Here is a 13,631-nt window from a genome sequence, read left to right as displayed (position 1 = left end):
CATTTTCTGGACTTATAAGACGCAGTATTTTCAGAGTTCTCCATGAGTTGTTAACCTCTACATGCTTCTAAACTTCTAGTGACCTCCTGGGTATAAACTGGGTATAAAAAAGTACTGCTATGTACTCTCTTCCTCGTCTAAAGTATCCATGATACGGTATCTTTTGGGAAAAAAGTGAGACTTCGTTGTGGAGGTAGTTATTGTCTTTTGTCGATGATGCACTTCACATTTTCCATGCTTAAAAGGAATCCGATAAATTTCGGGTACACGTTAAATCACATACTAAATACTTAGGGAATACAATTACCTGTAACTTAAACTGGAACGATCACATAGATAAAGATGTGGGGAAAGCAAACCGAAGACTGCGATTTATTGGCAGAACACTTAGAAAACGTAAGAGGACTAATAAGGAAACAGCTTACAGAACACTCGTCCGCCCTCTTCTGGAGTATTGCTGTTTCGGGTGATATCCGCATCGGATAGGGATGACGGAAGAATTCAGAGAAGAGGAGCTCGTTTCGTACTATCGCGAAATAGGGAAGAGAATGTCACGGATATGATACACGAATCGGGGTGACATTCATTAAAACAAAGGCGTTTTTTCGCTACAGCACAACCTTCTCGAGCAATTTCAATCACCACCTTTCTCATCATAGTGCGAAAATATTTTGTTGACGCTCATCTACACAGCGAGGAACGATCACCGTAATAAAAATGGAGAAATCAGAGATCGGAAGAAAAGATTTAAGTTTTCGTTTTTCCGACGCTCTGTTCGAGAGTGGAACAGTACAGAAGTAGCAAGAAGGTGGTTCAATGAACCCTCTGCTAGTTGCTTAATTGTGAACTGATGAGTAATCATGTACACGTAGAAGTAGACTCAGCTACAGGAAATGTTTTGTACGAGTGTGGTTAACAGGTATCAGTCCATTAGCCATTGTCTGAGAAAGCATTACATTGTGACCATCTAATGTCACTTACAGTTGTTCTGACGACGGCCAGCCGGTTAACGATACAAAACGTTTTCTACGATTGTGTCAAAGAAAACAGTAAGGGTACATTCAGTGCTGTCACTTATTGCAGTGGTAACTTCCTGAGAGAATATCTAACTCTCATAGTTTGCTGCTGAAAGAACGAAAGCATCCTAGTGACCTCTCGGGCTAACGAGAGAGGTTAGTCACCTGCCTTGTTCCCAGCCTTTATTCAGAGTGAGAATCTTACGTTGCTGTAGATTTATGTGCTACCTGAAGGGCTGCACACCGGTGGCTGCGCGGCTTTGTGTAACCACGGCAACAAGAGTTCATCGTCCTCAATGTAATGAGATACGCCACTCGCCCGAAGGACCTCATCACACATGGATTCTCTTAGGTTTACTCCGGGAAAAAATTCAACGTTTATACAACACATTTTCTGAGCCATTTCGCGGCTGCGGAAATGCCTTCACATTACGCCGAACTCGCTGAATAGGCTTAAGGTGGGAGGAGGTTGGGCGAATAGCCAAATCGGTCAGAGGTTAATAGCACTTTCTTTTTTAAACAGCGATCGTTACGTAACGATTGAGTACAGTCGATGTCTTTAATAGAAGGGCTGGTGCATGGAAGTCAAATGAGAAGGAGAGCAGATTTCGACTTCCGTCGCGGTGGCAGGTGGGGTTCGATGACCCGCGCAGCGGCCTGCTGATAACGGTGAGGCGATAAGTGATGTAAATAGTTCTGGGAGAGCGCGCCAGTGAAAGGAGCGGCGTAGTGAGCCTCGCTGCGCATGCGCAGAGCGCTCTCGGTCCGGCCGGCCGGGGCGTTCGCCGCTCCGGCGGGTGGCCTTGGCCGCTTCCAGTCTGGGTAATTCAGTCAAGGTTCGGGGGCGTTGAACTACCCCGGTGTGTGGCCGGCCGAAGCCCCCTGCGTCTCCCGCGGAGGGGTGGCGCGCGCGGCCCGCGGGGTGGGGGGCAGAGCGCGCCGGTGGTGGGGGGCCGCCGCCAGCCAATCGCGGGCCGCGCCCGGCGCCGCGGCGCGCGCCATTGGCCGCCGCGCTATTGTTTGTCAATGACCTCCGCGCCGGCGAGCTGCCGAAAAAAGGAATAAGCGGGCGCGGTGGGCGCGCAGGTTTTCTGCGAGGTCCCTTCCCCTCCCCCACTACCGCGGGCGGCACTGGCCGTTTACCAACAAGGCTGCCGTCGCCCTTCAGGTGTGGTGCGTGCGCGGCGCTGCTGCGACTTTCACTCTCCGCGTGGCAGTCGTGCGGTGCGGTCGTTCCCGAACAGTGTGTCCGCGTGTGTGAAGTGCCAGTGGCTCGCCTTGCCCTCAGCAGTCGTGTGCGCGGGACCGTGCCGAGCGGAGCGGGTGCGATGATTCTGTCCGACGGCAGCGTCGGCTGCCCGCCGGGCGCCGCCTACGACGCACCGGTGTCTTCTGCGTCGCCCGCCTCCGCTATGCTAGTCGACATGGACGCGGCCGCGGTCGGCCGGCGAGAGCCGGAGCTGCACATAGGTAAAGCGCGCCCGCCCGCTCTCTCACTTTCCACCTGCCGCCGCCGCCTCAACCTTTCACCGGCCTCTCACTTTTCTTCCAGGCGACTCTCTCCCTCTCTCCAAGCGATTCTTACACCGCTCCACACCTGTCGATGTTTGTAACTGTTGCAAGTGCAGTAATCTTCGTTCGAGGGCGCTAACATAGCGTTCTGCGACAACACGGCATACCTCTGAAGCCTGTCTTAGCTGTACCGCATTCGGTGTCCGTGTTAAACTGTATGTCACTGGCTTCGTAAGTCAGCTCAAAGTATCGGATGAAACCAACGGCGAGCAACTTCTAACAGGACAATGTCTAGTAAAGCACTGTGATGTTCAAACCAACCTTCGGGTTTGATAATCCTTTTTTACCGCAAATAATTAGTTTAAAGCCCTCCTGATAGTATATGGCTCCAGATGTTACAACGCTATCATCGTCTCAGGGATTTTCTCTGCCTCGTGATGACTGGGTGTTGTGTGCTGTCCTTAGGTTAGTTAGGTTTAAGTAGTTCTAAGTTCTAGGGGACTAATGACCATAGATGTTAAGTCCCATAGTGCTCAGAGCCATTTGAGCTATCATCGTCTAGACTGGTTGGGACTTCCATTATCTCTACACTTAGAGAGACCTTCGCTATAATAGGAACTTTCCCGTTATTGCCTAATAGGATTAACGAAGCAGTAAAAAGAAATATTCTGTGCAGGTGATGTCCCTCATCGTCCTTACTATTTAAGAAAAGAATCGTATTTTTTCAAATCCACTAATAACTTCTGATTTTTAACTACCTATTTCGTTCACCTGATCATCTTGAGGTATGATAAAGTTCTTTACGTTGCCGTGTAGGCTGCTGTAAGTAATTTTAAGATACCTCAATATGATCAGATGATCAAGCCGGTAGTAGAAGAGCGACAGCCCTCGGCGGTTTTGGAATATGACTTTTTACAAGTACCAGAAAGTAAGTAACATTTAAATTCTTGACATCAGTATAAAACTGGAAATATCCATAATGATATAACAATGTTTAGGGCTCTTTGAAGGACAGCATCCGACAATGAAAGAAACTCTAAACTGTAGACTTCTCTGTGTCCAGTTGGGTTGACATTACTATTGTTACGTACTAGCCCAACAGCAACATCAAACACGACGGGAAGATACACTACAAGTTACTACATTTCTTTGTTTTGCGCGAAATAACGTCCTCCCTGTCCTCACGAGGTGACTGCGCCCGCGCCGTAATGCCCGACAAGTCGGTGACCTTGGCAAGTGGTCGTTGACAGCGAAGAGACCCGCATTCGAGAAGTCCTTGAAAAACTGCGACGGCGCTTCAGTCTTTGTTCCCTCGTGACGGTTCGAACGAACTTATCCGGGTCAGAGATTAGATAAGCACTTTGCTCGCTTTCTGTGTCAGAGGAGGCTGCGAGAAATTGCGACGCTGCCGTGCCATTGTCCCAGGCCTGGAGAGTTCAACGACCGCATGAGCAAGCAACCCTTTCATTGTTATCAGGTATGAGAACGCTGTGACGCAAAGAGTGAATGCTGGGACTCGCACTGACTCACGCGTTACTTTCTCCTACACTTTATCTAATCGGGCTATGTAATCACTACAATAAGCATGCTGCGATTTTGTTTCGTCTTTGTTAAAAAAAAGACATTTAGCAGAAATCGTAATTTTTTGCTGGAGACGCACTATTCTGTGGGCGTTATGGAGGGTATTTGCTTGCAGAGAGACCTATCAAATTATATGATGAAAGTCTTGGAGGAATAGCCACATGGTATGAAGCCTATTAAGATGATGGTCTATGAAACATTTTTGGCTGCGAGGTTATGGCATGCGGAGGTCCAAAATAAGGGACTGATCGAATCGTATCTTCATCTGAGGCTGTTAGTTAGGTCAGCTTCTTCTACGTGGTTGCGTCAAGTTGTCCAAAGTACAGCGTTTCGAAGCCTGCCGAGGTCTTCGCCAAGGTGACGATTAGTACTGTAGTACTTCCAACCTGACGACCTGACGAAGGCCACCGTCAGTAGCTTACGAAACGTTGGAGTATTTTGTTCTATGGTTCAAATGGCTCCGAGCACTATGGGACTTAACATCTGAGGTCATCAGTCCCCTAGAAGTTAGAACTACTTAAACCTAACTAACCTGAGGACACCACACACATCCATGCCCGAGGCAGGATTCGAACCTGCGACCGTAGCGGTCACGCGGTTCTTTGTTCTATGAAGCAGACATATATCCAAAGAAATGTTATTCGATTTGTTTCAAGTGATTTGGGGAAACCTTAACATTAATTATTGTAGATCAAAACTGATCTGTGATGAAGGACTGTGTCGGCTTGGGCGGAGGAGGAGGCTAGCTCACTGCAGTGACAATGCTTCAGCTTCTTGAGCCCTTTATAACACGAGAAGGACTTTTGAGCAGTGTATGGCCGTAAGCTGTAGGGCTGTAAAACAGCCACGGGTTCGATACTCAGTCAGTCCTGAGACTGAACACTTATCACTTAGCCGGCCGGTGTGGCCGAGCGGTTCTAGGCGCTTCAGTCTGGAACCGCGCGACCGCCACGGTCGCAGGTTCGAGTCCTGCTTCAGGCATGGATGTGTATGATGTCCTTAGGTTGGTTAGGTTTAAGTAGTTCTAAGTTTTAGGGGACTGATGACCTCAGATATTAAGTCCCATAGTGTTCAGAGCCATTTGAACCATTTGAACTTATCACTTCTTTCGCCTCTGAAAGTTTTTACTAACGTGAAAAATACTTTAAACTGGAAGTCTCCTTATAATTAGCTAGTTAATTAAGTTGACATCTCGGAAGAAGCCAACGGCATACCAGTTAGGACCACCTTATTAAGGCATTGTGGTGATGGATTTCAACCTTCGGTGTAATGGCAGCATTACCATTGTAGCCAAATGTGATCGATGGAGAGTTTATGAAGTTACTTCTCATTCTAAAGGTCAGAAAAACTGGGAGGGGAGAAGTCTCTGCATACTGTATCACGTTATAGGTATTGTACTCACCTCGCTGTGTTCAAGTTGGCCGCTCTCCTTTGTTCGAGTGCGGTCGCCCTCGAACTGACATTTTGAGTGTGTGTGTGTATGTGACAAGAGGTGATAGCATCGCAAGTGCGTGACGCCGGCGTGTTCTGGGCTGTTGCAGAGTTCGACGGGACGACGGTGCTGTGCCGTGTGTGCGGCGACAAGGCGTCCGGCTTCCACTATGGTGTGCACTCCTGCGAAGGCTGCAAGGTGAGTGTCCGCGCGGCTGGCCTTCACCGCCGGCCTTCAGGGCTGTCCGTTCCTGCTCACCTCGCCTGTCGCGCCGCCACGGCCGCCGCGCCGCGCCGCGCCGCGCCGCACCCCGGCACCCGTAGCATTCCTTCCTCAACTCCTCCTTTATTCTCTCAATCACTAAAATTCTCCCTCTTCAATCTTCCCTTTCATTTCTCACAATCTTCGATTTCTGCAGTAAGTTATTAGCAGCATATTATCTTGGGTGGAGATTCACTGACTCCTCCTTTATTCTTTCAATCGCTAAAATTCTCCCTCTTCAATCTTCCCTTTCATTTCTCACAATCTTCGATTTCTGCAGTAAGTTATTAGCAGCATATTATCTTGGGTGGAGATTCACTGACTCCTCCTTTATTCTTCCAATCGCTAAAATTCTCCCTCTTCAATCTTCCCGTTCATTTCTCACTATCTTAGATTTCTGCAATAAATTATTAGCCACATTTACCAGCATATTATCTTGGGTGGAGATTCACTGACAGACGCAAGAGTACCAGTAACTACATTCAATTGTGTTGAGACTGCTGCCGTCCGTTTTGTATATTAATAATCTAGTTGACAATATTAACAGTAACGTCACACTTTCAGCAGACCACTCATCACTACAACTCATCTCTACATAATAAAGCACTGTCTGAAGAAAGCTGCACATACATTCCAGTAGAAATGATAAGATTTCAGACTGATGTAAAGATTAGCAACTTGCTTTAGATGTTGACAAATGTATAATTGTGTACTTCAGAAAACGAAAAACAGTACTGTCCTTTGAGTACAATATCAGTGACTTGAAGAAAATAGACGCCAAACAGTCATAATTTTATTTAGCTACCAGTTTCGGTGCCTCACTGGCACCATCTTCAGGCTTCCACAGACAAAACTAGATAAGTCATCTAGTCGTCTGTGTTATTGTAGCGACCACTATCTCCAAATGGTTTCCATAGACTTCTTCTCAACAGACGTGGACGCTTCACACCTCTAACAGCAACTGTCAGCCGAAGAGAGGTGTGAAGGATCCTCGTCTGTCGAGAAGAAGCCTACGGAAACCATTTGGAGATAGCGGTAGCTATACCAACACACAAGACTAGACTACTTAACTAGTTTCGTCTGTGGAAGCCTGAAGATGGTGCCAATCATGTACCTAAACTTGTAGCTTGACGAAATTGTTAAATAAAATTACGGCTGTTGGTATCTATTTTCTTAAAGTCATCGAGTAGCCGTAGTCCCATTCCACCACACTTGAATTACAGAAACAATATCAATGTGTCACAACTGAGGTCAAAGCGTCTGGCTGTGACAATTTTTGGGAATATAAAGTGGAGCAATCACATAGGCTCAGCCGTACCGTAGCAGGAGTCAGACATCGGTTCACTGGTAGCGCACTCGTAAAGTGTGAACCGAGTAATGGGAATTCATGTTCATCTATTATGTCAGTGTTTATTCATTTTCATGCCAAATGCTTCAGTACGTTTTTTGCCGTCTTCAGAATGTCGGAAAGAATCTAATATTCTAAACTATAAGACTTGAATGAAAGAAGTTAGTGATGATGGCAAAAATGTGCTGAAAACATGTTTGGACATAAAAATGAATACTTGCTTGCATAATAGGCGGAATTGAATTTCCGTAATTTACAAAGAATAAAAATGAAAACACCTTGCTGTCGGAGAAATCCCCCACTTGAAAGTAGCTTAGATATGAAAAAGTGTTTGGAATCAGGACGGTCCCCAAAGCCCGTACTGACAATCGTTTGACAACGGCAGAATTTCGAAGAAACCCGATACGGTGCGACGGACAATGGAAATAAATGCCTCTCGCTTCCCGTTCGTATATGTCCTCTCCTCATTCAGCAGAGTCACTAAGCCCCAGATATCGTTTCCCACCTCGAGATGACTATATAATTCGTGTGATTAGTCTCATTTGGGCTTCAAATGCTGACTGCTAGCAGATAAAGCTGTGTGGGACGGACTGTGATGGCTGGATTTCGCGTTTCGGTGTGGTTTCGGGCAGAGGGCGAGTTCGTGTAGAGTGTCTGCGCAGGCGGCGACTGGCCGGCGGGAGATGAGCTGCGGTCGTCGGCCCGGACGCGTCCTTGCAGAGGTCATCCCACCCCGAGCGCGCGCCGCCCTAGCACCATCTCCCGCCGTGGCCACGGTCACCCCCGCCTAGCGTCTGTTTGACTGCAGACGGAACACGCGACAACTCAGTACTTCTAATTGTGGTCTCGAAACACTGCTCTCTGTGTTTAACTCTGTGGACGTTAGGAAAATCATTTTCGTGTGATTGAGCTCCAGCATACTACTCTCACTGTCCAGGGACGAATTTGCAGTGCTGGCAACACAACGCGCTGCTCTATTACTAACGTTCGGAGCCAGTAGCGAACAAATATCTCTCTTGATCATTGGTACCTTTCATATTTTATCACCCGACAGGCGATTCGCTGAAGCCACTGTATGCATTACCGTCCGGGTGTGAGTGTGCTACTAATACACTGTACTGGGATAAACAAGTATCATTTCTGGACATCCTTATCTGCTACAAAATGGTTCAAATGGCTCTGGCACTATGGGACGTAACTTCTGAGGTCATCAGTCCCCTAGAACTTAGAACTACTTAAGCCTAAGTAACCTAAGGACATCACACACATCCATGCCCGAGGCAGGATTCGAACCTGCGACCGTAGCGGTCGCGCGGTTCCAGACTGTAGCGCCTAGAACCGCTCGGCCACTCCGGCCGGCTTCCCTGCTACAAAAGAAAAACAAATTCCCACTTTCGACCGTGTACTGTGACCTTACCCCGAGAGAAGGTTTGTAAAATTCGAGAATATCATCGGCACTGAACGAGCAAATACTCATTGACACATTGCTGCACTCCGCCAGAAATAAGTAGCGCACGATCACTGACACGGGAATGCTGCTGCAAATCTGCGCGCTTGTCAGATAAATTCAGTTGGTAGTGGTAACCTTCAGAGTAGACCCATTTGTGTCCATGTAAGTCTATATTAGTTGCTTCCACTGTGTAGTACACTTCTGCAGGATTAAAACTTTCTCGGTGTTGTAAAGGACAGCACTTGACAACGATTGAGGAGCACCCGCCAGGAATCTCGGGGATATTTAACCACTGTAAGCACCCGAAAGCTCGAGAAAATTTTATGACTTTATATTGCCGTATTATGTACCAGCATCGTGCCTTCCGTGAGGCTGGGCAGAGTGATAGTAACTTGCTTAAAGTAAACTGCCTGTCCATTGCCGCTGCTCTGATACTAATGGAACTTTCCGCAGCGTAAAGACACGGTTCAACGTCGAAGGACATATAGTTCCTAAGCGATACTACTAGCCTTGCAACTATTGCGTAAAGTAAGTCTCCTGGTCTACTTCGGTTTCAACCAGCAGGCGAAACTAGTTTGTTCCTTTCTATAACAATGTACGTTTTCTCGAGCTTCATAACATAATTTCGACTTATAAGGTGATTCTACTGCAGTAGTTTCAACAGTATTTTTTAAAATACTGTTTCTGTTCCATCGCAGGACGCCTCTTCGTGGACTATTCGTTGCTTCTCTGACCTCACTCAGAAGCTGCTTTTTGAACTGCGCGAATAATACGAGCTAACCACCTACGTACGCCACATGCCGTGCGACGAGCGCAGGTCTCACGGAGATTCACGTTGAGCGGGCGGCACACCTGTTGCGTCACTGGAGAAAGCAGAGCCAACGGCCTGCCGGCCGGAGAAAGTCGTTACGTCACGCTCGCCACAGCCACCAACATTTCTTCCTTCCTTCCCGCTCGCTGCGCTTCGGTCGAAACTGTGTCAAGTAAAGTATCCCTGGCTATTCGAAGCTTGTTCGCTATCACACCGGCATATTTCCGTGTCTCCCCCAAATCTGTTTAGGCTATTTGCAAAGTAGCTACAGAGGAAGATTGGACTTGCTCTCGGCATCCTTAACGTAACTGTACGAGCTCGGTATTCTAGTGGGTAAGTAGCGGATTACAAATGCGTAGTCTCCGGACGGTCGTAGAATTTTTTCTGACTTGTTACTTCTACAACTTGAAAAATTTCAAATTTGATACTCGTTAATGTATAGGTCCACTTGTAAGCGGTCATACCACGTCCGTCAGGTTCAAACCAACCTTCGAGGTGAGGACAGCTTTCCTTATGTGTATCAGCAGAGCAGTTTTGGGTGCGCCTTCACATTTTGCGCTTCTGGAGCAGATAGTTTCAGGGTTATAATACAGCGTATGAGCTGCCAAGCTGTCGCGGACCCGGAAGACAACGCGAGCGGCTTTGGGCGGTCGTTTGCCTTGTAGCGGCCCTGAGAAAGGACGGACCGCCGCCGCGAGCGCAAAACCGCCGTCGGCCTCGGCTTTGTTACGAAATTCCTTCACGAAAATTGCGGGACACTTCACATCTATTCAGATACGTACTAAATAATAAATTATTCCTAGCAAAACCACCTTTCAAACTGCATTTTTATACTACATACGCCAATTCGAATGAACCTGTCGTGCATCAGCTTTGTAAAACCTGCTACACGTTATTTAGAAACAATACACGTTCGAACAGAGAGAGATTTTGCAGTGGTCAACAGATTGAAGTCAGATCCCCAATCCGCCAGGTTTCAAATCTCCCGTGGTTACTCTATATAGGCAAATACCTCGTATGGTGTCTTTGATTTGCTTCCCCAACCTTCACTAATGCAGGCCTGTGCTACGTTTGTGCTGACCTCATCGTATTCTACTTACAGATTTAGTATCCGACGGAGTAGCAATACTTTAGTATGTGCAGTAAATAGAAATAATTACTTTACATCGCAGGTACCACAGTCGTGCAAAATTTATAATGCCACAACAGCCGGCCGGTGTGGCCGAGCGGTTCTAGGCGCTTCAGTCTGGAACCGAGCGACTGCTACGGTTGCAGGTTCGAATCCTGCCTCGGGCATGGAAGTGTCCTTAGGTTAGTTAGGTTTAAGTAGTTCTAAGTTCTAGGGGACTGATGACCTCAGATGTTAAGTCCCATAGTGCTCAGAGCTATTTGAACCATTTTAATACCACTACCCGCCATACGCTGAGCAGGTTTGGTGTCTGCTCACAAACGTTACCTATCGCTTGACAGCGACATCGTAGCTGAAATACGCCAGTACAGGAAAATGATCAATAATTACAGTCATTTCAGGGACACAAGTAATTAGTAGCAGGTGCGGACGAACAGTACTTTACCTGCACAGAATACGACACCGTGATTTCTTTCCGTGTCACTAAAAGTAGCGACACAGTCTCTCCATTTATATGTTAGAGAAATGACGTGTCATAGAATGAAATTTTCACTCTACAGTGGAGTGTGCGCTGATATGAAACTTCCTGGCAGATTAAAACTGTGTGCCGGACTGAGACTCGAACTCGGCACCTTTGCCTTTCGCGGGCAAGTGCTCTACCAACAGAGCTACTCAAGCACGACTCACGCCCCGTCATCACAGCTTGGAAGGTAGGAGACGAGGTACCGGCGGAATGGAAGCTGTGAGGACAGGGCGTGAGTCGGGCTTGGTAGAGCACTTGCCCGCGAAAGGCAAAAGTCCCGAGGTCAAGTCTCGGTCCGGCACAGAGTTTTAATCTGCCAGGAAGTTTATGACGTGTCATGCTACAGACGAACGTGGGCGTCAGTGCATTCATACGATAGGCGAAGTGCGATACAGCGAAGGAAACTATAAGAAACTGCGCACTACAGTGTTATTTCTATCCTAAACACATTAAACGTATCATGACTGACTAGGAAAAATTTCAAGTATTGCTGTTTCTTGTCGTCTGTCCTTACGTGAGTGACTACACCGCATCAAATCTTCTCAGCAGCCTCCGGCTGTTACCTGCACAGGCAATATTCGAGTCTTCCTAAGACCGTGCACGTTACCGTTACTCAAATTTCAAGCGTAAATTCTTCACTAATTACAATAACACTGTATGTATGTCAAAAACAAATACGTATCTCCAATGTTAAGTAAACTGGTATACATCACCGGCGAGCAATCGCGCAAGGTAGTTACGGAGTTCTACTGTCGAAAGTGAACTCGCATTTGTGTCCACTGAGGACCATAGTGAAGGTGTCGCCAAAGGCTGTAATATTCTGGAGAAGCCTGCTCCCTAACGTGTTTAGCCTTGTATTACGTACCAGGGGGATCGTGGGTTCGATAAGAACTACATCTCATCCTAAGAAACTAGACTCTGGGAGTGACGAATATTTTGACCACTCGCTCTGCAACTGGCGAGGTGTCTTGCGAGTCTTCAGAGAGCTCGTATTCCTCGCCAGAGAGAAACTGACGGAGCGAGAGGGGCGCGAGTGGTCGGTTGGTGCAGGAGTGGGCGGCTGGCAGCGGCGGATACAGTGCGGCTATTTGTGGCGCGGCCAGTCGGCGAGTCGGGCAGGCGTCTTTGTGCGGCCCTCGGCCCCCGGTGGGTGAGTGACCTTGGCACAGCGACCTTGTATCAGTCCGTGGACCGGCCGGACCCCTGCCGCGGCGCTGCCCCCAGCCCCACGCAACACTGGCTGCGCGCCTCCCCCGCCCTGGCATTCGCGATTCACCCCTCTGTCCGCAGCTGCAGTTGCGCACGTACACGCAGAATGGCGCGTCGTGGGTGCCTGCGCCACTTGACCGATCGTCTTGGCTCTGAATCCTACATATAAACCCTGCGGAAGGCATTTCGTAACAATATTAGCGGCTTTCTGCCCTGCCCCAATCGCATGTTCAGTAAGGATGCGTGCCCTATAGAGCTATTAGTGTGTACAATGCTCTCAGGCCCATGTTCGTCTGTAGCAAGACACGCTACGTGTACAATAGTGACAGGATACTTCTCAGACTGTCTTACTCGGAATTCTGTTCTCTAAATTTAGCCACTCCCTACAAAGCAGATGCACATCTCAGCAGATAGTGCTCATTGCATCGTCCCAGATCGTCTGCTGTATCGGAAATTATTCTCTCGCTGCATTCTGCGATCATTGTCACCTACACACAAAAGGCGCAAAGTTTACAGCCTCTCCGCGGAAGACAATTGTTTCCTAAGCCGCTTCATTACGTCCGATGACACACGGCTCTTTCATTTCATACCTGCAACAAAGAGATCGTCTGTGGAATGGAGACACACCTTCTCACCTCCGCAAAAGGAATGCAAAGTTACGCCATCTGCAGGGAAGGTAGTGACCACTTTTTCTTCGGCTGTGAGGGAGTTGTGTAGACACAGTTTGTGGCAAATAGCACAATTAATGCCAGTTCGTACCGTGAAACACCGACGCCGTAAAGAACAAGAGGCGTGGAATACTAACCAAAGGCAGTGTTCTTCTGCGCAAAAATGAAACACTCCACACGAGGTTTGCTTCATTACTTTCGATGAGAGGTTTCGAAGCCTCTGCCGTACAGTTCCATCCTTTCGGCAAGCCGAAAGAAGATCTGAGGGGAAAGAGAATTTCCAATCACGAGGACGTTCACACAGCTGTTCTCGAACGCGTCCGTGTCCAAGGAACAGATTAATGTCTTTTAGGAGTTGAGCAAGTGGCTGAAATTTTCCATTACCAGTACAGCATTCAATAAAAATAACTGTGCCTGCCGCCACTTTTTGAAGTCCCGTCGTAGTTTTCAAGCTGCAGCAAAGACGCCAGAAGCAGTATCTTCCGTTACGGGTGACTGACAGAAAAAAAGGAAAGAAATCCGAACGAATCGTTTGTGAACATGGAAAAGCTAGATGATTCTGGTAACTTTTGAAAAACTTCCATACGCCAGCGACAATATCCCACTATTTAAGTTTATGACGTTCATTAAATTGTAGTCGTCACAAACACATGATGCCATTAATAATTCACATGAAATCTGGGTATGTAAA

General features: G+C 47.6%; 1 protein-coding gene across 3 annotated transcripts in view; it reads left to right on the top strand.

Annotated features, from left to right (window-relative positions):
* Positions 1 to 13,631, top strand: part of LOC126175684 (ecdysone-inducible protein E75) — a 466,380-nt gene that overhangs the window by 418,178 nt on the left and 34,571 nt on the right. For 2 of the 3 annotated variants that reach the window (XM_049922616.1, XM_049922615.1), the window contains exon 2: positions 5,651 to 5,739. In XM_049922616.1, the coding sequence (XP_049778573.1) occupies positions 5,651 to 5,739 (89 nt within the window). Of the gene's footprint in view, positions 1 to 2,223; positions 2,487 to 5,650; positions 5,740 to 13,631 lie in introns of those variants that run through there. The other variant, XM_049922614.1, reaches the window with a different exon arrangement.

This window comes from Schistocerca cancellata, chromosome 3 (genome assembly GCF_023864275.1).
Source record: "Schistocerca cancellata isolate TAMUIC-IGC-003103 chromosome 3, iqSchCanc2.1, whole genome shotgun sequence".
NCBI classification, from domain to species: Eukaryota; Metazoa; Arthropoda; class Insecta; order Orthoptera; family Acrididae; genus Schistocerca; species Schistocerca cancellata.
This window is presented reverse-complemented; position numbering and strand designations above follow the sequence as displayed.